Source organism: Trichosurus vulpecula, chromosome 5 (genome assembly GCF_011100635.1).
Source record: "Trichosurus vulpecula isolate mTriVul1 chromosome 5, mTriVul1.pri, whole genome shotgun sequence".
Taxonomy (NCBI): Eukaryota; Metazoa; Chordata; class Mammalia; order Diprotodontia; family Phalangeridae; genus Trichosurus; species Trichosurus vulpecula.
Window position 1 is genome coordinate 190114487 of NC_050577.1, and position 26580 is coordinate 190141066.

At 38.1% G+C, this 26580-nt stretch overlaps 1 protein-coding gene across 1 annotated transcript; it reads left to right on the top strand.

Annotated features, from left to right (window-relative positions):
* The first annotated feature begins 19916 nt into the window (after positions 1-19916).
* LOC118849676 (matrix Gla protein) lies at positions 19917-25530 on the top strand. Its single transcript, XM_036758619.1, has 4 exons — positions 19917-20067; positions 22753-22785; positions 23531-23606; positions 24738-25530. Exons 1-4 carry the CDS (start codon positions 20007-20009, stop codon positions 24874-24876), a joined length of 309 nt encoding a protein of 102 aa, XP_036614514.1. The 5' UTR covers positions 19917-20006; the 3' UTR covers positions 24877-25530.
* The last annotated feature ends 1050 nt before the right edge of the window (positions 25531-26580 follow it).

Genomic DNA, 26580 nt, shown 5'->3' on the forward strand with positions numbered 1-26580 from the left:
GTTTTCTGGGAACACCAAGGTTTCACAGCAGGACCTTTGTCCCTTGGCTGGAGTTCCTGAAAGAGAACTGTTTTCTACTCTTTTCTGGATTTCATGGGCTGAAGCTAAAACTAGGTTGTAGGCCTCTCTAAAACAGTTAATGACACAGGTGTCGTCTTTACATATTTCCCCCATCTTCTACAATCCAAAATCAGGGTCAATAGCCAGCTGAGGTTCTCTCCTAAATATCAACTTATACAAAGTAAATCCACTGATGTCATTTGAATATTGTTGTATTCTTTTTGCTAGTATTTCATTTCATATTTCTCTCTGTATTTGTTAGTATATTTATCTATAACTCTTTCTCAGCCTGATTCTTACCTGATTTGGAAATCATATTCAAATTTTTTATAGAAAAATTGGATGAACTGTGCCTTACTCTTTTAAAACAATTTATTCAGTACAAGGCCTATTTATTCTGAAATGTTTTATAGAATTTACGCATGAATCTCTCCGGTCTTGGTGATGCTTCAGTTCCTCCTGTGTCTATAATATGTCTTCACATGTCTACCAAATCCAGTTTTATCAGCATTCTATTCACATCTGTTGTTTCTTATTTATCTTTCAGTTTAATTTGTTAAATTCTGTTAGTAGAGTATTAAAGTCTCTTACTATTGTTGCATTAATGTTAAAATAATTTTTAATTTCAGTTAGTTTTTCCCACGAATATTTAGTTACTGTGATATTTAGTGCATATTGATAAGATTTACTTGTTTATAAGATCTTTCAGATTTGCAAACCTTGATTTTTTTAAATTAGATGATATTATTAGCATAATAATTTTTATCTAAATTATCTTTTACCCCATGACCACGTCTTTCCATTAATTTATTTAGTAAACGTGCTTCCCCATTACTTGGTGTTCATGTTCCATTGAAATGTTGATCTGGCTTTAGCTTAGATCAGCTTGCTCATTTCTCAAATCCAGGCACATACTCTAAGTGTTGTATGAGCAAATAAGGTCTGAGAAACCAAGAAGAAGTTTATGTTCAGGAACAATAAAGATAAGGGAATGGTCTCATAGAAGGAGAAAGGCTTTTTCAATTTTTGGTGTTCTGTTCACCAACACTATCATTATTGTGTTTCCTAAGTACCCTTAAACCACTGAGCTCAACGTCAAAATAACCTTAAGAATATTACACTGATATTTAAAACTATTTGAGGGTATTGTATCATCAAATTAACATCTTATCTCTAAATATGGGTTTGAAGAGATTTCTTATGCTCTTTAAGCATTATACTTTGGAGTTGACATTTTTTTTCTCAAAAAAGTATCTCCTGCATAAGGAAAATTAAAGGAAAAATGGAATTTTATATAAATTTTATTTCCACACAACTATTCAAGAATACATCTAGTCTAGCTAACAAAACACAATAGGATTTGATCCTTTCTAAACTAGTGTTCTTAAATTAACAGTTACTGGAGTGTTTCTTAAACCACTGACTACGATGGTAAAGACTAAGACGTTTGGTACTATTTGTCTTCAGTGAAGTAGTCCTGCCTGAGAGAGCAGCCAGGAAGGAATGACTTTTTGAGGAACCTTCTTATTTTGGGACTCTATGATGTACATTCATAATTGAAATGTGTAAAGTATAATATTTTGCAAACTGCCTACAAAAAATTCAAGACACATGAAATTGAATCCTGCCTCAAACATTGACTAGCTCCATGACCCTGGGTAAATCACATAGCTTCCTTCCACTTTCATTTCCTCATCTCTAAAATGGAAGTAATAATAATAATTATACCTATCTCACAAGGTTGTTGTGAAAATTAATGAGACTCTGTGCATGTGTATATATGTACAAATATAATGTTGTGCTAACTCTGAAGTGCTATATAAATGTCAGAAATTGGAAGAAGAGAGAAGAAGAGGAAGAAGAAGAAGAGGAAGAAGAGAAAGAAGAAAAAGAAAAGGAAGAGGAAGAAGAAGAAAGAAGAAGAGGAAGAAGAAGAAGAAAGAAGAGGAAGAAGAAGGAAGAAGAAGAAGAAGATGACTGCTGGAGTGGTAATCAGGGTGGAGCTTTTTGCTGTTCTTCTCTTAAGTGCCTTTAATAATTCTGGCCTTTGTTTGAATGGCACTGGTAAAGTGGGACCTTCACTATCTGCATAGTATTGATGGAGTCTTCTCTCTTCTTTCTAGTTGCTTCTTCAACTAATCTTTGAGCTTTCAGCATTGCCTTCAACTTTCAAACGAGCAGGTACATACTTCCACTCAACATTCATGTCCTGAGTCATATTATCCAGCTCAGTGAATTGGTCTCTGTGGACATCTTTATTTTTACTTGTTTTCCAGCCATTTTCTTTCCAGTTGTCAATCCATTCACTATCCATCTGTGCACGCAATAAGTCTATCTTTATTTTAGGCCTTTGCTTGCTCAATCCTTTTGGTAGCTGCTTCTAAGATGCTCTTTGGTTTATCTGTCATCCAGAATGTGTACCACCCAGTAGACACCAATACCTCCTTGTGCCCCTTCTCTTCCATTAGTTTTGCAGGCACCCTTGACATACACAGTGTTAGGGTCTGATGCCTGGTGTGGTTGCCCATACTAACTTTCAAAGCCTCTAGTTTTCCAGCCATAGTCATGGTTCTTTGGACAGTTTCTAACTCATTTCTGGTCTCTCCAAAGGCTTGGTGAAAAAAGAAAATGAGTCTGACCTTCAGAGATTGTGCTACATTTACTTTAAAAATACTCACTCCACCCTTTCCCTTCCACCTCCTTGTTTTTCAGCTGTGATGACTACATTCAAGGAAAATATTTCCTCTTCCCCTTCTCCACATTGAAGTTATTTTTTTTTTCTATTCTACAACACAGTGGAATTTGCCCATCTGGTCAAATCTACTGTTTCCTTGATCTCTCTCTTGTAAAATGGGATATTAAAGAAACTAAAGGCTTTCAGAACATAACAGATATCCATTCGTTGTTTTAAAATTACTTTAATTTGATACAGTTCTGCTTCATGAATGATTTACATATCAAAGACCCACAGAGACTTGGATTTCTCTGTTGAAATGCCAAGGATTCTTCTGTTGAGTTAATAAAACATCTTTTCTTTTGAAAGATATACTGTTTTGCACCACAGATAATTTGGAGATGAAATCTGTTTTTTCTTGATTTGGGGTACACTAAATTCCAGCTTTTTCTGACATTTTTTTTGGCTTGGATGAGAAATTTTGCTCAATATAGATTGGTCTGTTATTTCCTGACCATAACAGAGGTTGCTGAAATATTGGAGCTTAATGACAATAGGACTGGATGAGTTTATACTAAGATTCATGTAGATAGTCTTTAAGGTACCTTCTAGCACTAAATCTATAATTCTGTGACCTCTCTTGGTGCTCATGAGTGAGCCAGGTGTATCTAGGCACATAATAATTTCTCCCCTCCCCCCAAAATATGTTATTTTGTGTTTCATTTTATAAGTGCATATTTTTGAGGTAAAGCTTAGTTGTTAATTTCTAAAAAGCTAAATTTAGTTATTTCAATTTCTTTATTCGATGAACAAAAACAGTGTTCTTTATGACTATTAAAATAAATGTTTGACCTTAAAAAAATTCTCTGGATGCACATCCTGAATGAAATATGCAACTCCCACTTCTGTTGGTATTCTGTGGTTTCAATCAAGAAGCTATACTTTATCCCTTATTTTCAATACTTCTGGGAAATTCTTGTATGTGATTTCCTGGAATAAGGCATTCAGACTCTCTCTACATTTTTTTCCAGAAAGACAAAAACTTCTCATGTTATCTATTTGAGCCCTGTTCTTTAGCTGTCACCTTAATTTGTATAGCCTTCTCAAATCTTTTATTTTGTTGATTTCTCATTTTGTTTAGCTACTTCCATAATCCCAGAACAAGGGAGGGGGTATCTATTTTTCTGTTCTTGTTTTTCATCAGGACAACTCTATTTTATTAAAATCCTCCAAAAATTCATTCAGAATGTTGAGTCTCATAGTTATCTTTTAATTCCACCTTTAGAGATATCAAATCTTTATTTATATGTCTTAGTGAGTTCATTCATACCAAAATACGTTGCAGTAGAATGAATTTTAATTTTGTAATCCTTGTTTAAATTATTTCATTATTTTTCCCTTCCAGTGTTTTCTGTCAGGTTTCTTTTATCCTGTGGTATTTGTTTATTGTATTTGAGCTTTTATTTTTTTTTCCTTGCTCACTTTTAAAATCTCTTTCCCCCCTTTCCCTGCAAGGTGATTGCTCTTTCACAGTTTTTTGGTTGTTCTTTTACTTTATTGCAGCTTTTGAAATGCTAAATTGAAATTAAGTTCTCTGAATCGCCTCATTCCACCATCTTGATAGAACTCTCCTAATGATATTCTAAATATGTACTATAAATGCTACATGCTATCTCCACTGCTGGCCTCTGTATTCCCAGCATATTAACTGGAATGTGATTGAACCATTCTGCTTGGGGATAGTTTATACTCGGGCTTCTCATTCCCCAGCTAAAGAAACTATCTCTGAAAGAAACTTAAAAACTCCAAAATGTAGCATTTAAAGTCATTCAATCATTTTCTAGGCTTATTTCCTTGTGACATGTATGCAGATTTTATATATATATACACACACATACATATATATACATATATACACATATACATATGCACAGATATATACATATATATACATATACACATATACTGTATAGAGTAGTGGCTAGAAGGGTAGGCTTAGAATAAGGAGTACTTGGTTCAAATCCTATTTCCAACACATTTGATTACGTGACCATGGCAAGTCACTTAACTTCTAGTGTCTCAAGTTGTTTCCTAGGATTTAAATATTGTCGTATATAGGTCGCAATCTGCAATTGTAGAAAGCACAGTGAATAATTCATAGATCCTTTGTGTATTCTAATATATTTATGTATAAGGTATAATATATACTTACATCATGCACGTATTTTTAAATACATACTTATGCATACATATGTTCAATTCAACAGGCATTTGTTCAGTACTTAGCATCCACAAGGCATTATGCTAGGCATTAATAGGGATAGGAAAATAAGTAAAATATTTTCATTTGCCAAGAGGAGTTTAAAATATATTATGAGGTATAAGACAGGAACGAAAGTAACTCTAAAGAAAATCGGTAAGTCTGTAGACTTGTAAGGCAAGTGGTGTCATGTAAAGAGACCTGGATTTGACATCAGAAGACTTTCATTCATATCCCAGCTCTGCCACCTGTCACTTGTGGTATCCTTGGGCAAGTTACTTCCATTCCTTGGGCTGAAACCTTGTCATTTATAAAACAAAAGGTCTGGACAAGATGACTTCAAAATTTCCTTCAAGCCTTAAATCTGTGACTCTGTGATAAGTGGTACCAAAAAAAAAAAGGCTAATAGAGACGAAAGAAGTGAACGATTATTACCAGCTTTGGAGACAGGTATGGAAAGGCATATAAATTATCCCTATAAATAATAATATTTTTTGTTCTATGTGTCCATATACCTCTAATTGATGGGAAATTAGAAGATAAATAACACTATATTTGGTGGTAAGCAATATGATGCAGATGGGAAACATCTCTAACTTTTAGAGGATTAGGTAGGATGCTGAAAGATGTAGCAACAATCTGCTAGCAGCTGCTGTAGGGGTGTAAGACCCACCAACAACCAGCACACAGAGAGCTGCCAACACAAGTTCTTTGATCTGCTTTACTAAGGAAAGTAACTTTAAGGGGTTAACAATCTCAGTTTAATCAAACATACAAATATCATTCACAGTTCAGGGGGGAAAAGATTAGCCCCCTGAACTTCAAGGCAAATACAAACAGAAATTACAAACAACAACAGCCAGATCTTGTCTGATTCAAATCACAATTCATAGTTACCAGTGAAACACCAATATCTGGGTTGCAAACCTGGAGGGCAGTTTGCAGCTTGCCCAGAGTCTCGACACCCCTTCCATGAGTGTGCCCCAAAAGTCAAATGCTGAGTTTTCCTCAATTATATCCTGTTCAGAGCCCTGAGGGCTCTGACCTCACCCGGGCTGGGTGTGGGAAAGTTCCCCATCCCCAGTATCACATCATATACAAATCAATGACTCCCAATTGTCTCAGTGCTGAGAAATACTCCAAGACAAAAAGACCCCACTTTATCTGCCGCATTTATACACAGGCCAGAATCATTAAAGGCACTTAAGAGAAGAACAGCAAAAAGTCCCACCTTAATTATTATTACAAGAGTTTAAATAACTTCTTCCTGATCATGACAACTAGTATGTATGGAAACCAGCATTTGAACCCACATATTCCTAACCATACTTCCTTTAGCAATAGTAAATATAATTGTAGAACATCAGGGATGTCCTAAAGAAATGGTTAGCATGGTGCTTTTGTCTTGAGTGTTTTTTTTTCCTTTCAGGAAGTCCACAGGAAACCCCTTAAAGGTTGTTGTATTGGCATGTGCTTGGAATAATTAAGACAATCAAAAGATCATATGGAAATCATTTGTAGCAGTTTGGATTTCCAAATCCATCCAAGTTAGCCAATGCTGTTATTTCCTTTTTGTGAAGGAGAAAGACATGCTGGCAGGAAGATCAGCTAATGACTTTTTTTTTAATCATTGAGTCTGGACAGGAAATGCACCCAGTCAGATGAACTTCATCTGGTCCTAAAGGTGGGGGTCAGCCAGGGACAAAAGCTTAATACAACTGGAATTGAAGGTAGAAAAGTCCAAGTGATGTCAACATCACCAGAGCACCTAAGGTCAAGTTTGGTCCTCTAGTTGTTCCAGGAACAGTTTGACTTATGTGCCTAATTTTCCATTTCACTTATTTCTGGCATCAAACATGTGGTGTTTAAGCACTGTTACTCTCAAGAGTCCCACAGTAATGAATTTAGCCAAAATCTGAATCCAAGTTCCTCTTGGCTCCCCCCAAACGCTTTTTGGACACATCTTCAATAATTCTGAGATTCTTGAATGTCTTTATCAACTGAATCCACAATGAAAGTATTAAAACCTTTAAAAAAAAACACAAAATATCAATTAGGAAGGAGCTTAAGGACATAAGCCAGTAACTGAAAAAAAATACAAAAAGGAACAGAAGTCTCTGTATGCCCATCTCTCCGTCTCAGTTTCTCTCTCTATTCTCTCCCTGCCTTCCTTTTTCCGATAACTAACATCTTTATATGGCATTCCAGAACACATAGGCTCACAATACACTTTTTTTTTAATCAGAAAATGTGCTCTTTCAGGCTGTTTTCTGGGTTTGACTTTGTTGGGAGACAAGGAAGAGAAGAGATAAAGGAGAAGCAGAAAAGGGCCAGGATACTCGGCAAATATTGATCAAATCTTACTAACCTAGGTTTGGCTTAAAAAAGTGTTTCTCTACAAAGCATTCAAAATAAGCAGCACATTTTCCCCCTAGTTATCCCTCTACTGAAACTCTCAGCTTTCTCATCCTTCACAGGTTAGAAGTTGGTCATCATGTCAGCTTCTGCCTGCAGTCGCATCCCATCTGTACCAGTTCACTGGGTTGGTTACGTGAGATCATCAGTGTATATAAATCACCCTCTGGGACAGGTCAGACCTCCCTCTTTATCTCCTGTGCATTAATCTTTCACAAGAAGGAAATAAGTATTGAAAAAATACCTATATTATGTGCCAGTCACTGTATTAAGCACTTTCCAAATATTTGTAAATTTACAAATAAGAAATTACAAAAAATTTTAAAAAATAAAATCTATTTCATTTCATCCTCACAACAACCCTGGAATAGGTGCTATTATTACTCTGATTTTACAATCGAGAAAACTGAGGCAGACAGATGTTAAGTGACTTGCCCAGGATCACTGAGCTTATAAATATTTTAGGCCAAATTTGAATTCAAGTTTTCCTGACTCCAGACCCAGTGATTTTTATCCATTGTGCCGGCTAGGGGCCTGTAGATCACAGAAGAGACATTCAAATGCTTGAAGCAATCTTCTTGTTCTTTTATTATTGCCGAGGTACCAATGTACCATTTAAGGCTATCTACTTAAATAAGTCATTTCAATTTCCCAAAACTGAATTTTCATTAAATAAATTTTTTTAGAAACAATTCTATTAAACAAAATGAAGTGTACCTGCATGGGAGAAGTATACAATTAATAGTTGAGTTGCAGTTTTGAGAACCCAAAATATGGAGAGAGGAGCAAAAGAGTTCCCCTCTTTTCTTTTTGGTTGTTATATAACTAATAATTTAGTATTTCAAAATACCAACTGTTGCCTGTCTTCAGTGACAACAGAACACAAAGAACACAAAAAACACAAAAAACATTTAGTTGTAATTATTTGGATATGAATAGGGAAAATTTTATTTCCAGTAAACATTGTCAAGCAGAAGAACAGACCATTAAGAAAACATTTTGGAATCTTCTACTCAGAACTTTTGAAATCAGACATGATCTGATTCCTGTCAAGACAGTATTGTAGAAATGATACTCTCTGAAGGTAGGGTAACAAGATTAGGTTATTTTTCAGTCATTCTATTATTCTGTTACTGATCTATCTGATGTTTGCTTTTCGGAGCTTATAGTTTCTGCTATTTTAACAATTACTCATCCAATTTCTCTCCAATTTTAAAATAGCAGTCCTATTCAACACAGAGATATTTGCAGATTTTTCAAAATAGATTCTTACTGCTTTTTATACCTATTCCTTCAGTAACAGTAACTACTCTGGCCCCCACTTACTGAGGGCATTTTTCCTCTCACTCAGGGTACTCTGGCACCTTTTGGGGGTTGAAGGGTGTTCTTTCCTCTCTAACACTGCCACAAGCTCCCACCATTGTGCTCCTCTAGTTTTAGGAGTCTAAGCATCCTACTTCCCTCATTTAACCATTTAGCAGTCAAATTGTCTTTTACTAAGGAATATTTACTTCAAAAGCATAGCCAGAAGAAACATCCCTTCCTTTCTTCTCACCCCAACCTCTGGGCCATAATACCGCCCACACCTCTCTCAGTCTCTGAAAAAGGTCAAGGGGATTTGGTTCACTGCCTAACTCAGTTCCTAAGTAACATCAGTCCCATCAAGTTCCAAGTCCAAAGTTACCCTGGGTTTGTGTCCAGAGAGCCTGACTTCTCAGGGATTCTTTGCCAGGTTGGTTGCAACACCTGGCCTGGAATTCTGGGCTCCAAGGTTGACATGACTCCAGCTCCTTGTTCAAAAGCTCCCTAAAAGTAAAAATGAAAAGCACAACCCAAACAAAACCAAAATTTCATGCCTGTTTCTTAGGTCTTACAGAGAGGAGAAGATACCTCCAGCTCCTTCCCCAATTACTACAAAAAAAATTTTTCCACAGAAAAATTCTAGAACATATTATCGGACACTGAGAAAAGGAAGCAGTGACCACAAAGAGCCATGAGGGGTTCATCAAAATAAGTAATGCCAAACTAACCTGATTTCCTTTTTTGATAGGATTTACTAAACTAACACTTGAGGGAAATGCTGATGTTGTTTGAGATCAAGATTTGAGCAAGTGAAAAATATGAATAAATGGGGTTCCGCCGTAATTTGATTAGGTAGCTTTGAATACTCTTGAATGACTGTATTCAGTGGGTAGCCATTAATGAGTCAATGACAACTTAGAAGGAGGTCTCTGGTGGAGTGCCCCAGAGAATCTGTGCTTGGCCTGCCTTGTGCCATTTAATACTTTTAATCAATGATTTGAGTGAAAATATAGATGAACAGCAATCCGCAAATGACACAAAGACTGGTGGAACCAACAACATTTCACCACAAACAAGAAGAAAGGCTAGCAATGAAAAAAGGTACAAGGCACAATTATTTTAACAAATTATTGAAAATCAACAAGATAAGAAGAAAGAAGAAAGTGGATGACAGAATCTGAATCAAGAGAGATCTTGACAGAATAGACTGTTACATGAAATCCAAGCAGATTAAATTTGCTAAGGATAATATAAGGTCTTACAAATGAGTTCTAAAAAACCCCAAATATATAATATATATAAATATATAATTTGTATATAATAAATATAACAAATATCTATATAAATATAAGATGAAGAGATTGTGACTAAACAGCAGTTGATATGAAAAAGATATAGAGTATTCAGAGGACTGCCACTCAAAGTTGGTCTAACTATGATAAGAGAGTCAAAAAAGCTAATTCACTCTCGAGTTGCATTAAGAGAGGCATAATGCTCAGTACAGAGGAGGTGATTAATAGTCCCACTATGCTCTGCTCTGGTCAAACCATACCAGGAATATTGTGTCCTCTTCTGAACTTCACATTTTAGGAAATATATTGGTAATTGGAGGTGTTCAGAGAGGGCAGAAACCAGCATCATGCCAAATGAAGATTGGCAAAAGAACTTTGAATGCTTACATACATATACATATATACATACATATATACATGTGTATATATATGTATGTATGTATGTGTGTATATATATACATAAACTTAGGATGGGATGTAGCTGAAGGACTGTGTGGATAAGGGATCAAAACTGTTCCAGTGGCCCCTGTGGGCAGACCTAGCAATGGTAAGTAGAAGCTGTAAATTTAGGTAGGATATAAGCTATCCAAAAGTAACTGGGCTTCCTTGGGAAGTCATAGATTTCCCTTCCCTGGAAGTCTCCAAGCAAAGGCTTCTCAGGTATGTTTTAGAAGGGTCTCTTGTTTAGCTACGGGTTGGAATCCTAGCTTCTTTGGCTTCTCTCAGGTTTTAGCTGGTCTTAATTTTCTGTAAGCCTTCCCCAGTCCTCCTTACTCTTAGTACCTTGCCTTTCTTGATTATTTCCAATTTATCCTGTTTACATATTGTTCTTACATAGATGTTTGCTTGTTGTTTCCCCCTCTGCTTGAGAGCAAGGTCTGGTTTTTGCCTTTCCTTTACCTCCAACATTTACCACAGTGCCTGGCACATAGTAGGTACTTAATAAATGCTAGTTGACTGACTGAATTAGATGGATTTTGAGTTCTAAGATTTAGTGATCTTGAAATGATTTTTGGAATAAAATTGGTATCATTGCAAAAAGGTATCGATAGCCTTAACTTTGGAAAATAAACTTAACAATTAGATCTCTCCAAAAGTAGAATGAACTACCTCAAAAGGTAGTAGGTTTGCCTTAATTAAGGTTTTAGGGGCAAGGCTGAATGAACATTCGTCAGGTATGTTGTAACGGAATCTTGTTCAGGATCAAGTTGGGCTATATAACCCTTGAAGTCTCTTCCATCAGACTTTGATACTGTGATTCCTAAGAACAGTAGGAAAAGGTAGGTACAAGAGAATACTGGTTTTGAAATTTGTTTCAGTAGGCAGTGTAGACTCATGTGGGCATACCCCAGTGCTAGTCAGTCAATAAACATTTATTAAGCATCTGCCAGACATGAGGGATACAAAGTGCGAGGGATACAAAGAAAGGCAAAGGATATTGCCTGCCCTCAAAAAGCTCACAACCTAGTGAGAGAGACAACATGTAAACAACTGTGTATAAACAAGTTACATATAGGATAACTGGGAAATAATCAACAGAAGGAAGGTGCTAGAATTAAGAGAGATTGGGAAAGTCTTCTAATACTAAACTTAAAACCCACTGCAAGTGTAATGTCATTTAAGTCTCTATGCCTCATTGTCTCTATTTGTCCAAGACTAATAAGAAATGACCATTTACAAGAACATTGTGAAGACAAGTGTCATGATCACTATGAAACTTCAGAAAACGGATGCTTCATTGTATAAATTATAGGACTCTTGCGTGACATCATAGAAATGTTTTGCAAATCTTAAAGCATTGTATAGATGTTGAGATGTTACTTAATGAAGTCACTTTTCTCCCTAATTCTATGCCTCATATCCCCTCAACATCATTCTCTTCTTTGCTGCAGTCTCAAGAGGCAAGGCGTTCTCCTTGCCAAGGCCGGTACTCTGCTTGTATCCTTGATCCCATTCCCTCTCTTCTCTTCAGAAAATTTTCCCCTTCCATAATCCACCTCATCTTCCAATAACCTTCAATCTCTTTTTATCACTGGCTTCTTCTCTGCTGCCCACAAATAGGCCAAGACCTCCCCATTCTTTAAAAAAAAATAATAGCTTAGGTCAAAAGATATGAACAACTGGTTCTCAGGACAAAAATTATAAACTATTAATAATTACATGAAGTATTGTTCCAAATCACTAATAATAAATCAAATCAAACAAATCCAAACAACTCTCAAGTTTAATTTCATGCCCAGAAAATTGACAAAGATGACTAAAGATAGGAGTCGTTCATGTTGGAGGGAACGTGCGAAGACAGGCACACTAAGGCACTGTTGAGAGAACAATTTAACCAAAGCAATTGGGAATTATGCTAAAAAAAAAAAGTAAGTAAAATGTCCACATTTTTTAACTCAAATGTCTCACTGCTGGGCTTATCGTCCAAGGAGGTCAAAGATGTAAAGAAAGTTCTCCTGTACACAAAAATATTTATGACAGCACTTTTTTTTGGTAATAGCAAAGAACTGGAAACAAAGTAGAAACCAACTGAATGGAAAATAGCTAAGCAAACTGTGGTAAAAGAATGATTTTTAATGTTACGGTTACTGTTTAATGTTACTGTGAGGTAAAACTATTCACATAAAAGACAGATAAATATTGGAAGACTTACATGAACTACTGCAAAGCTAAATAAACAGAACCGGAGGGAGGAGGGGAGGAAAATATACGACTGCAACAGTCTGTGGAAGTAATAGTAACATCAATAAAAACTAAAAAAATTGAAGAAAAGAGGATAAAATGCAACCCCCTTCTTTGTGGAGCAAGGGGCTATGAACATTGAACATTTGCATAAACCATCAGATTCAATTGATGCATTGGTTTCATTTTGCTGAACTATTTCTCTTCCCCTCCCCACACCCAATCTTTCCCTTTTATTCTTTGTTACAAGGGATACCTCCATGGTGAGGAATAAAGGCGGACGTGTGTATTTGGAAAAAAAAGGTGATGTGAAAAGAAAGGCTATAAAAAAAAAAAGAAAAATTAACTCTTCACTTGACTTTGTCATCCCCTCAAACCATTACCCTATATCTCTCCTCCATTTCAGAGCCAAACACCTAGAAAAATCCATCAACGTTTAGTCACCTTGATTTCCGATCTCCCAGTCAATTTTCAACCCACTGCAGTCTCGCTTCTGTTACTTTACTGTAAGGTTAGCAGCTATCTCTTGATTGTGAAATCCAGTCCTCATGCTTCTTGACTTTTCTGCAGTATTTGATACTATTGATCACCCCTTCCTCCTATGTTTTCATGGCATTGCTCTTTCCTGGTTCTCTTCCTACCTGTCTGACCACATCTTTTTAATTTCTTTTGTTGGAAAATAATACATGTTTTGAATTCCACGTTTGGGTATCCCAGGGCTCTGTCCCAAGCCTTCTTCTCCTTTTTCTCCACATTCTCTCTCTCTCTCTCTCTCTCTCTCTCTCTCTCTCTCTCTCTCTCTCTCTTCCTCTCTCTCTCTCTTTCTCTCTCTCTCTCTTCAGCTCCCATGGATTCACTTACCACTTCTATGCAGTTGAGGTGCCAAATATACACATCCATCTCTCATCCCTCTCTTAGATTCCAGTTCTTAGATCACTAATTATTAGTATTAGTATCTGACATGTCCATCTGGACATCTCATATCAAACATAACATCTCCATCTGGTATAGAAGGCTCTTAATAATCTGGCTCTAAACTTTCTCTCCAGGTTGATTGTATACTACTCCTCATTTCTCTTCACTACAAGCAAACTGGCCCATTTGATGTTTCTGATACCACTACCTTCCATCTCCTACCTTTGGGCCTTTCCATAGACTGTCCCACTGGCCTGGAATACTTTCCTTCTTCTCCTCTGCCTTTTGCTATTCCTAGCTCCATTCAAGGTTCAGCTCAAGTCTCACTCATCGCCAACCCCTACACAGGGCTTTTCCTGGTCCCTCCCAGTACTTACTGCTTCTCCCACATTGAAATTATTTTGCATTTACTTAGTATGTGTCTTGTATCTACTTGTCTGTGTATCTTCCCCGCTCCAAAAACATAAGCTCCATGAGGCAGAGATAGTTTTCATTTTTGTCTTTACCCACTAAATCCCGACATTGTACCTGGCACAATGTCACTACTTAATAAATGTTCAATGGGTGGAATAGAATCGTCCAAAGGCTACTAGACCCCTGCCAAAGACTGAACAGGAAGACTTGGACAAAAGGCAGAATCTTCTGGGCAGTTACTGCTCTTTACAAAAAGATTTTGGGGACCCTTAACATTAACAGGAAGGGGTCTTCAGAAGTTTCTCTGTATGTGTTACCTAAATCGTCCTTTGAATGTCACTGAACTTCTGTCTCACATTTCATTCCCTATTTGATGTCCCTAGAAAGTGATTTCTGCATCTAACTCCAGGTTCGTCCTGCGCCTTCTCTCCTCTTGCCTTTCTTGGCAGGGCTAAGACTTTGGGAGCTGCCAGTAAAATCATAATCTGAACTCATAAAACCAACATTCTGTAAATAAAGCTGAATCTCATGGAATGGGGACAAATCTGACCTAAGCCAGGAAAATTCCTCAAAGAAACAAAATGCCTGATAGTCTCAAAGCAGTAGGAAAAAGGAACATTGAAGTTGGGGCCAAGGAGAATAGGACTGGTGGGTAAGTAAAGGACTTATTATTATTTCTTATTGTCATCATTAATATTTTTATTTTAGCCACAAATATAAGTACTCTGTATCAGTAGGGGCAGCTAGGTGGAGCAGTAGGTATAGTGCCAGGCCTGGGAGCAGGAAGACCTGAGTTCAAATCCGGCCTCAGATGTTTCCTAAATGTATGATCCTGGGCAAGTTATTTAACTATGTTTGCCTCTGTTCCCTCATCTGTAAAATGATCTGGAGAAGGAAACAACAAATCACTCCAGTATCTTTGCCAAGAAACCCTCAAATGAGAGTCACAAAGAATCAGACACAACTAAAATAACTGAACAACAAAACAACAACATCAGGATCAGTAGGCTATCTTTCTTGCTTTCAGTGTAACTCCTGGCACCTTTTGCTCATTTTCTCTGTCCTCCTATTCTCCCAGAATTTGGTGCTTTGGGTGGGAGGAAGGGGAGAACCATCATTATTGCACTAAAATTTCCACTATATGCTCTTGAGGCAAAGCCACTCCTAAAAACTCAACACAAAGGCCAGAAGTGGGAAACATTAAGCTTCTCTGAGGACTTCTGTCTGCCTTAAAGAAATTTCTAAAGAGGAATTAAGAACTGGCGATTAGGCTGCATGCTTGACTCCTTCCCTTCCTTTCTCCTTCTCTCTTTCCTTCATCCTTCCCTTCCTTCTTTCTTTCTTCCTTTCCTCCTCTTTTCTTCCTTCTTTCCTTTCCTTCTTCCCTCTTTTCCTTCTTCCCTCCCTTTCTTCTTTCCCCTTCTTCCCTCCCTCACTTCCTTCCTTCCTCCCTCCTTCCTTTCTTAAGTCCTTTCCTCTATTCCAAATTCCAGGAGACTTTTGAGGATACTAGTAATAAGGATGTTCTTTCCTCCCTGAGGTGGTAGACTGAGGTGTGTCTCCTTGCTCCTTGCTTCCATTCTCAGTACTGTTATGTTACCTGGCCATGTGCTCCCCAAAAGAAAGATAAAACTAAAACATGTTAAAGCCAAAAGGGTCCTTGGAGAGCACATAATCCAACTCCTTCCTTTTACAAATGAGGAAATTGAAGCCTAGAGAGGTTGAATGACACAGCTAGCTGGTCACAGCTGGTAACAAAGCAAGCCCCAGAACTATGGGGCCCCAAATTCCTAGTCTAGTACCCTTCCCATTATGTACTTTGCATACTTGTTATTCCTGAGGGTTGGGATCACCTTAGATGTTTCTATGAGGATTGAAGGGAGTAGGCACATTTCTCACTGGTGTCTTAAATATCACCTATAAAAAATATAATGAAGTACCCACCCAACTCATACTTGTAATGATAAAACAACCATGCCGCTAGAGTGATGCCCTGATGCCTCACTGTGACATGGAGAGGACCCTGGGTTTTTGAAAGCTGTGCCAATGATGATGTTCTCAGAGCCTGAAAAGGCTTCAAGTGTAAGTTAGCAATCAACTGCATGTGTTTCATCTGGGAGTGACTCTTGCTAAATTCAGAGAAGGTGGGCTACCAGGAGATGAGTTTTGGGGGGAGAGGGGGCTGTAAAGAAAATCCCCTAATATGGAAAGGGATTGAGATCTGTGAATGGAAAGATTACTATGAAAATTACTGATATTTTGAAGTAATCGTTCAAGGGCACTTCTGTTTGGCTGAAACAAAAGTGATTTTATAATAAATTTATAATAAATTGGGATTTAGGATGGGAGATGAAATACCCCAGAGATGGATGGAGATAATGACAAATAATAGCAACAGAAAGAGCTCAAGGACAGGAAAACACATAATCTCAGTGCTGGAAGAAAACTTGAGTTCATCTAGTCCAACTGAGACTTAAACAAGAGGTCATCCTACATTTGCTTAAAGACCTCAAGTGAGTGGCAACTCATTCCACATTTGATGAGTTTCTAGACATCATGAAGTCCAGGAGAGGTAGCCACGGTGGGATTTGATGAGGTGAAGGCTTTGGGTGCCCTCCTCAAATGGAGGATCCCACTTCTCTTCCACCAGAGGGAGGGAAGGTCCCTTGGGGCAGGAGGTATTTAGTTACTATTGATGCAACTAAAGATTACATTAGTTTTTATGAATGCCATATCATGCTGTTGACTCAAATTATGCTTGCAATTCTCTAAGATTTCAAGATCTTTTTCAGATAAATCATGCCTCTACCATTTTGAACTTCTAAAGAACTAGATGGTGAGAAGAAAACTTTGAAAAGGCTTAAGAGTGCATAGAAAAAAGTAGCTAGGGATATTCCAGCAGAAACCAGGAGAGGAGCTATTTGTGAAACTAGGCCTGATACTTCAGGGGCCTCAGGATAGAGAAATTCAGAGATTTCTAGCTGTGGATACAGGGAAAGATAGAATAATTAGTGAAGCATATCAAGAGACTGAAGCAATGTTTTCAACTTGAACTTAAGTGGTGAAATTGCCGTTGCACAGCCAAAGAAAAGGCCTGGTGCATCCAAGGACAGGGTTATGAAGCCTGCAAGAACTTTGAGAAGCCAAATGTATGTGCTAAGTCAAACCCAGCAGGATTCAGTTACCAAATCGAGTGCACATTAAGTCCCCTACTTGTATATACCTCCAAATGCATCATGTGGTACTAAAGCAGATTTTTCTTTTAGAGTAGTTAATAAAGTGTTATGATTTAGATGAGTCATCTTGAGGGACTGGGACTGGGAGGGTGTTAGAGGTCAAACAAAGGTCATAAAGTTGTGGTATAAAAAAAGGGGGGGAAGGCCCTATTCCTTGGGTCACTGTGGCAGAACTGGCCAAAGACAAACACAAAGGTTCTTCTGTTTAAGGGTGTGCTGGGTGGTTTGTTCAGCAGTTTAGGAGCATTTCTGTTTACATGCAAGAACTCTCTCCTCCTCCTCTCTCTGACCATCTCTCACCACCTTTGGTCACTCAGACCCCAAGGTCATATCTGAGTGTTACCTGAAGGACACCTTAGGATGGGGCTGTAAGTGTGAATTTTGTATCAAAGGAGCTCCAGAAAATGTCATGAAATGTAAGTTACTTCTAAGCTGTATCCTGGGCCTCCCCAAAGGAACAATGCCCTTAAATGGTCCAATGGAGTTATAGACCCCCCAACACTGTCTTCCAATCACTCTGGAATCTTTAATATAGCTGAGAACAGAATGAAACTCCTCTTAGCGGTCATTGATGCTCCTGGGACTGAATGAAAGTCTGAAGGGAGGGAAAAGAAGTCATAGCACTTCCCCAAGGGGTCTCTTTTCCTACACAAGAGACCTCTAAGAGCATATCCATAGTCAAAAGGGAGAGCAAGTGTGGCCAAGACATGAACCTGCCCAAGAGGCAAAGTGGAATGTTCAACATAGGATAGTCAGAAGTCACAAGCACCAAGTAAATGCTCTTGGTAAGAAAAGAAATAATAGCACAGTTTCACTAAGAGATCATAGTGAAAGTAGACACATGTTTATGTACATATGGATCTCTGTGTTCACGTCTCCCTGTACAGATATTATAGCTAAACAAACTGTCTATGCTGTGGTAGACAGTGTAATAAGCATAGGAGGAAAGAGAAGGGAAAGGGGAAAAGAATCAGCATTTATATAGGACCTATATTATCTCATTTGATCCTCATGATAACCCTGCAAGCAGGTGTTATTATTATCCCCGTTTTAAAGTTGAGGAGACTGAGGCAAACAGAAATTAAGTGACTTGCCCAGGGTCACACAGCTAGTAAGGGTCTGAGGTCTTCCTGACTTCAGGTGCAGCACTTTAACGCACCCCTAGTTGCCTCTATCCTGAGGAGGTAGCAAAACATTAAACACTTTTCAATACTACTTTTTTATAACCACACTTTTAGTGCCAGAAAAGTCCAATCTTCATTGCACATAAGTATTTATTTTTGTGTCAAGTTGCATGTGTTAGTGCATGCTAAAAGTTTCCTGTGTAACACAAAGAAGGAATAATTTCCAACCTCTGTCTCAAGCATACAAATGGCATAAGTATTTGTTTTATATATGTGTGTGTGTGCGTGTGTGTGTGTACATATATATATATATATATATATATATATATATATATATATATATATATAAACATACATATGTTTAAAAAGAAGAAAGACCCTGTGTCCTTTGGAGCCATGATATCCAGCTAGGGGGTGCATGAGATACACCAGAAAATGTTGTTTAGTACTTTTAGTTGTGTCTGCCTGTTCATGATCCCATTAGGGTTTTCTTAGCAAAGATACTGTAGTGGTTTGTCATTTCCTTCTCCAGCTTATTTTACAGATGAGGAAACTGAGGCAAACAAGGTTAAGTGACTTACTCAGGGTCACACAGCTAGTAAGCATCTGAGGTCAGATTTGAACTCACATCTTCCTGACTCTAGGCCTGGTGCTGTATCAACTGTCCACTTAGCTGCCCTCCCTCAGGGAGTAAGGTGGAACCAGCTCCATGAAGGATAGGTACATTACTAGGTGCTGGGTGTCGCAGTGGGTAAAAGCACTGGATGTGGACTGTGTGACTATGGTCAAGTCACTTAATCCCTCGCTGCCTCAGTTTCCTCACAGGGATGCGAAGATCAAATAAAGCACTGTATATATATATATATATATATATATATATACAGTGCTTTACAAACCTTAAAGTGCTATATTGATGCTAGCTCTCATCATCATCATCATCATCATTATTATTCCAATGATACCAAGAAAATAGGCAGAATTTGTCAGGGTGGCATAGAATTTGTCCTCCCTCCTTTTGCCTGGAAAAGTTGCAGGTCATGAAGAAAATATCTAACTGACCTCTGGGGTAAGTTCAACACCAATGGGGAGGCAAGCTCACATGGAGATGTGAACTGTCTTTTATCCCAGGAAACCTCCCTCTCCTGCATCAGAGGGGCCATTGACACACTATAGGCTCTGTGTACTGCTGCTAAAGTGATTGTGGGAAGAACCAGGAGGGCATATCAGAGGAGGAATTATAAAGGTAAACATGTTTATAGTAACTCCCTTCTCTGTGGACCCTCGCCCGAGGTCTGGCTCTGACTCCAAGCATACAGTGGTCAGAACTTTTGTACCAGGGCAGCCTCTCTTTGTAACACTTGTCAAAACTGAGGGTGGGGGAAACTTCTGGCCCACAGCTGATCAAATCTGTGTAGAGTGAATGTTTGGAAACAGCACCAGTGCAAATAAGTGCCAACCATTCTCCACCTTCTGCAGGACCCCTCCCACTCCTTCCTCCCCTCCCAGCTGCTCCAGCTCTCATAATAAAAACACACCACTGCTTCAAGTTCCCAGCAGCTTCTAGGAAGCTTCCTTTTACCCACCGCTGCAAAGGAACGTGTGAGAGCTGCCCAGAGGGACGAGGGAAAGACCATGAAGACGTTACTCATTGTCACACTTCTGGCTGCATTAGCAGTGGTTGCTCTGTGCTATGGTAAGAAACTCTCTTCAGCCTCTCTGAATTTTCCATTGCCTGTCTCTCTCTTTGGACTTCTTTCTCCTCCCTCCTTGACTTCATCCCCTATTTCCATTAATTCAATATGTCTTCATTTCCCTAGATTTCTTCTGCTTCTCGGTGCTTTTCATCTCCCATGCTGTTTATCTTTCCTTTTCTCTTCTAGCCTCCATCCTTTCTTGGGGAAGCCTTAACTCTGCTTTTAAGGATGTAAGTAGAACAGATGACAGCTCAGAAGGGGCAGGATGGGATGCTGGAAAAAACACCGACGAAGGAGATGGAGTCACCGCCTAGCTATGTGTCTTTGGATGTCATTTAACCTCTTTTTGGTTTCCATCTCCTCACTGTAAAATGAGGGCCTTGAACTAGATGCTTTCACTAAAACTGTTTCTAAAATACTCAGGCTAACTTGTCCATGCAGTTTCATTTTAAGACACTCCTACTGACAACCAAGAGGGAGACTGGGATAGGAAGGTTAGACCCTGGCGTAAATGAGCTAAGGTAAGTGGTGACTTCCACCTTAGAAAACCTTAGAAGAATCAATCTCTGTTCTGAAGTGGTTCAGGTACAGTCCAAGCAGGAGAGAGGCTCAACTTCTTGACTTACTGGAGTCTTTGCACAACTTATGATCCTTCTACGTCAGAATATGGCATCTATTGTTGTGTTGTTAAATTTCTCTACCTGTTTCTAAATGTGCAAATTTGGAAGGAAAAATGTAAGACAGTTTTAGCTTTTACTTAATCATCTGGTTGTTTCAGATGAAATTTTTGGGGCCTGAGTTATGTTAATAATACCCCTAATTCTCAACTTCATTTTGAAGATATAGACATAACTTATTTAACAATGAATTTGACTTCTCTTTTCACCCACTTTCTAGTGAAACATTTTAAATCAAATTCAATTATAAAAAATACAAGCTGGTTGAAACTGATTTCTCTTCACATCTCTAAATGCTACACTCAGTAACACAGAATTGCTCCATACATTTTCCTGCATCTCTGTTCAAATTGACCTAATGCTCAGCAGGTAAGTATAGTTTACTGGCTAAAACACAGATGCTTAAGCAGTCTTCAGAACCACTCGTGGATCTATTATAGTGGGCCCGTAGCTTTGGCATCTGCATAACCTGGAGAATATCTGAGCGTGTACTCTTCTGAACTTTATTCTGGAAAAGACCCCTGTGAGGAAAAAAAGGGAGCTTTGTATATATCTTTGTATCATATTATGTGATCTCAGGCTCTGTCTTGAGCTCTCTTCTCTATATTCATTTAGTGAGCTTATCAATTTTATGTGATCAAATTGTCATGACTATGAAAATATGTGTATATATGTATGTATATGTGGGTGTTTGTGTGTATGCTAGGCTTGTCTCCTAAGCTCTCACTAGTCCTGTATCTCCAACTTCCTACTCAACATCTTCCCCTGAACATCTCTAGCTCATAGAGGTCCAAAATGGTGCTCTTCATCACACCTAAGCCTTTCCCTCTTCCAAGTCACCCAGGTTCACCACCTTCTTAGAATTCTCCCTGGATTCTTTTTCCCTTCACTCCTATATCCAACCAATAGAAACTCATCAGTTCTGCCTTTACAACATCTTTCCCATCTGTTCCCTCTTGTCTACTCACACAACCACCACCCAAGTTCAAGTTCTCATTACTATTATCATAGCCCCCTAATTGGTTTCTCTGTGTCTTTCCTATCTCCTTGCCAGCCCATCCCCACAGCTGCCAAAATATCTCCCTAAATCACAAATCTGTCACTTCCCTGCTGAGGAATTTTCCGGGATTCTTCCCTTTTTTCTCTATAATTAAATATAAATTCCTAGAATTCCCTTTAAGAATCGTTATAATTTAGCTCGAGTGTACTTCTCCAGACCTATTCTATATCACTCCACTTAATGTTCTTTATGTTCTGATCAAAGCGGTTCACTTGCTGATCTGTCAACCCAACTATGCCGCCATCCGCCTCCACTGCTTCTTCACAGGCCGTCACCCCCTCCTAAAATGAACACTCTCCTTCCCTGAACCTCTTATAGTCCTTAGCTTCCTTCAAGGTTTAGCTCAGGTGCCACATCATACTTTCATAATAGACCTAATTGTTAGTCATCAAGAAGTTTATGTTAAATGCTGACTATGTGCCAGGCACTGTGCTAAATACTGAGGATACAAAGAAAGGTTTGTACCCAAGGAGCACCCATTCTAATGGGACAGAACTTTCTTGCCCCTGAAAATATCTTGCTTTTGCCTTAGTTGTACCACCTTATGAAAATGGAGTTTTCCTTGAGGGCAGAGACAGTTTTTCATTTGGTCTCTGGGTTTCCAGTGCCTAATAGTATACATCACATAGTAGGTGTTTACTAAATGATTGTGGCTGATCTAACTTTTAGCCTGACCATATAACTGAGACAGACCCTCAGAATTCTTCAGGTAAGAATGTGGTCATTCTTTTTCTGACAGACAAGTAAAATAAGTATGTAGCTAGTCAGGATATAGTTAGAAATTCTGTTCACATGTATTTGTTCCCTAAAATTAGTAATGATTACTTTGCTAAATGTATTCCCAATATCTTTTTAACTTCTCTCTTCCTATCCCTTCCTTTTCATTGGCATGTATGAATTTTAGCTATGCCATAAATACAAAATGGATTTTTTTTCTTCTTCCCCAGAGTCCCATGAAAGCATGGAATCTTATGAAATGAGTAAGTGAATTTTTTTTATTTTTTAAAATGACTTACAATAAGGAATACATTCCTATTCTTATTTTGTGAAAGTTTAGGAATAGCCAAGTAAGGAGAATATGAGCCACTGGGTAAAGTTAAGTCAGTATCTGAAAACCCTGGTGGCTTTTCTAATTTGTATCATCAAGTGAGCAGGAGGGCTGTGCTCTCTGGCAGGGACACAGCACTCAATATATTTAGAACCTGATTTAAATTTTCTTTGGGAAATTCAAACTGGCCTGCATCTGCACTCTACATAGAGATGGAAAATTTGATAGGATGATAGAAAATGTCTTAAGTAGGAGACAGGCTATTTTAGTGCTCCACTCATCAATACTGGGTCTTTTTTTCCCTGACTTTGGGAGGTTGTATGAATCTGAGACACACTGTAGAAGAGAGAATAGGGAGTTTTGGAGTCAGGAAGACCTGAGATCAAACACTACCTCTGACACATATTGGCTGTGTGACCCTGGGCAAATTACTTACCTCTCAGACCCCAAGCAGCTCTTTGACTAAAAATGATAGAACAGTTGCTGATCTGTACTGAAATGTGAGATTTCCTCACTAGGAATTCTCCTTACCAGTGAAATCACAGATCCAGACCAGAAAAAAAGGAAAAATTAATTCTCCTAGGGTAGCATCTACGAGTTAGCTAGTGCCAGGATTCATTGTATTATGATCTTGCACTGTTTCTCAAATCATGCATCTTTGACTTTTATTTCCTTAGGTCCCTTCATTAACAGGCGAAGGGCCAACAGCTTTATGTCACCTGAGCAGAGATGGAGGGCTAAAATCCAGGAGAGGTAAGTAACAAAGGGCAATGGAGAGGAAGGTAGAGGGATGGAATTATAAATTCGTGATGCAGCATCCCAGGCCTAAATAAACTAAGAAACTAGTTTCTCTTGTGATCTAAGGAGAGGGATACATTTGAGTCTTAATGAATGAATAAGTGTAAAAGCCAAAAACCTCAGCTAAAAATATATAATCTGATGATAAAACTCTGTACTGAACTGTACATGAAATTTTCAGTGGTAGAAATATTTAAAACACATGGTTTGGTCATAAAGAAGGAATCAGAGCGTTTTAATACTTCCCAAATAGAAAACGATTATTTCCAAAATGTCCTGCTGTCATACGGTTAAAGAGTTCACTGGAATTTGGAAGTGATGATCTCTAATGAAATTATATGGTCAATCTATGGGTAAATTATAAATTTTCCTTCAGAAGGTAAAATTTTAGCCTGTACTCTATTACAATTAAAGGTGATACCTTAGAAAGAGCATCTGGATGATTTCAAGTAGATTTGAGTTCAAATCCTGTCTCAGATGTGTGACCTTGGGCAAGTTACTTAACCACTTTCAGTCTCCATTTCCCCATCTGTAAAATGGGGATAATAATAGGGCCTACTTTGCAGTATTATTGTGAGAATCAAGAGATAACACACATAAAGCAGTTAAGGTGTTAAGTAGGGCATCTCAAAAGTCTTAGTGAAGTTTTAAACTATTAATGCTTGTTATACTTAAACTATCACTTATTATTTTTAATTTTTATTAATTATGGAGCACTGAGTTTCATAATTCCCAGGGAGGGAATCTTCAGTAAAAGATAAGAACTCCTAACTATAACCAAGTCTTTGGGGACTTAGAACTAAGCCTGAGTCCCAAGAGGTCAAAGCAGACTGGTAGGAAATATTGACCTTGTGGAGGGACTTAAAGAAGGGGGAAGAAAAACTAAGTCTTATTTTCATATAATATATAATAGTGATCCTGACTCTTCCTTTCCTCCTCTTCTTCCTTCATTTTTCTCCCTATCATTTAGTGGCTTTTTGTCTCTCCAAATCATTTAATCTTTTTTTTTTCTCTTCTCATATCACTGTTATCAATCCATGAATCCTGATGGCTCACTCTTTTCTGTCTGCTTCCTTGGTTTTACAGGACCAGAGAACGCACCAAGCCTACCTATGAAATCCAGCGGGAAGCATGTGATGATTACGCTCTCTGTTCACGCTACGCCTTTATTCACGGATATGGTTCTGCCTATAATCGTTATTTCAGACAGCTAAGAAACAACTAAGTCTGGGACTTTGGAGTCTCCCCTTCCCAGAGCCTGGAGCCTGGATTTGTATGCAAATACAGTAGTATAATGGAAACATATGGATCACTTGTTAACTGCATGTTCCTTCGTTTTCTATTTTTGTCTACTTTCTTATCAAAAGATTATTAGATTCTCCATTACATCTTTCGATAACAGTGTAGTGGACGTCAGAGGGGAACTGGGATTTGTGCTTACTGCGAAATAAACTCCTGGTTTGATACCTTTATTCTGTAAGTTTAATTTTTACAAGACCCTGTTGAGTTGCTTAATATCCTGCACACCTAACTCACTGCAGGATCTGTCAAAGGGGACATTGAACACATATATAGCATCAATTAGAAACTGAATTTCTTAAATCCTCTTACTGATGGAATCCTTTCAATGAACAGGGGGGAGGAGGGGAGGAAAAGAGGAGAGAAGTCTAATATGCCATTTAGATATCCATGATATTCTTTTATCCCTCTCTATCAAAGTTTGGTGCTTGATTATTTCCACTAACACATTACTGAGTTTTTTGCTTATGCAACTTTTAAATGTCATTAATTTTTATGAGAGGAGGGAGTCATTGGGAAGTGACAATGATGTCAAAGAAGAAAAAAGCATCAATAAAACATTTAAGAATTTTTTAAAATATCATGAATGATTGATTGTGTCATTCCCCTCTTCAAGAATCCACAGTGGCTCCCAAATGTCTCTGTTATTTATATCCAAATCAACTTTAGCTTCCCATTCTCATTACGGGGCTTGGGCTCTTTAGCCAAGTTAGAGGTGGTTCATATAATCATAGAACTGCAGAGCTAGAAAGGATTGTTGAGATCATCTCGCCTAACCCATTTAATTTACAGATGAAAAAATTGAGACTGAGAGATGAAGTGATTTACTTGCTCAGGATCATCCAGGTAGTTAGCTTATTTGGTACTAGAGAGAACTCAGGTCTCCTGACTTCTGGTCCGGGTCAGGGTTTCTTTCATTTTGCTTTTTAAACAATATGGTGTTGCCTTATTACATTTCACTTCTTGTCCTAAGGTCTCTCTGCCAACCCAGTCCCAAACCCTCTTACTCCATTAAGCATTCCCTGTTGAAACCCACCTACATCCCATCATGCTGTTCATCTCACCACCCCCTCAGCATTTATATAAATAATCCAGCTCAACATACTTGTTTACATTTATTTAATTGCCTTCATTGTGTTAGATCTTTTTCATGTGTGTTTATCTTATTTCTCTCATTACACTGTACACTCCAAGAGAGAAAGATCCACATCTAATTCTTAAGATACTATTACGTGCACAGTAGCTGTTCAGTAACTAAGTGACTGCTTACTACAGATTCCAGTGAATCAATCAACAAATATTTAAAAAGCAGCGGCTATGTGCCAGGCATGGGGTATTCAAAGACAAAAATGAAATAATCTTTGCCTTCAAAGAGTTTATATTGTCTTAGGGAAAAACAAAATATCACATAAAAGTACTTGCAAAATAAATATAAAGAAATGTCTGGGTCACTAGCAACTGGGAGTTTGGAGCTTGGAAAGGCCACATGTAGGGGGTGGCGCTTGAGCTGAGCTTTTGAGAAAAGAAAAGCCTCTAAGAGGCAGAGGTGAGGAGGAGTGTATTTTGTGCATGCACGATGATGGGAGATTGAACCCCATATGTGAGAAACAGCAATAATACCAATGTAGAC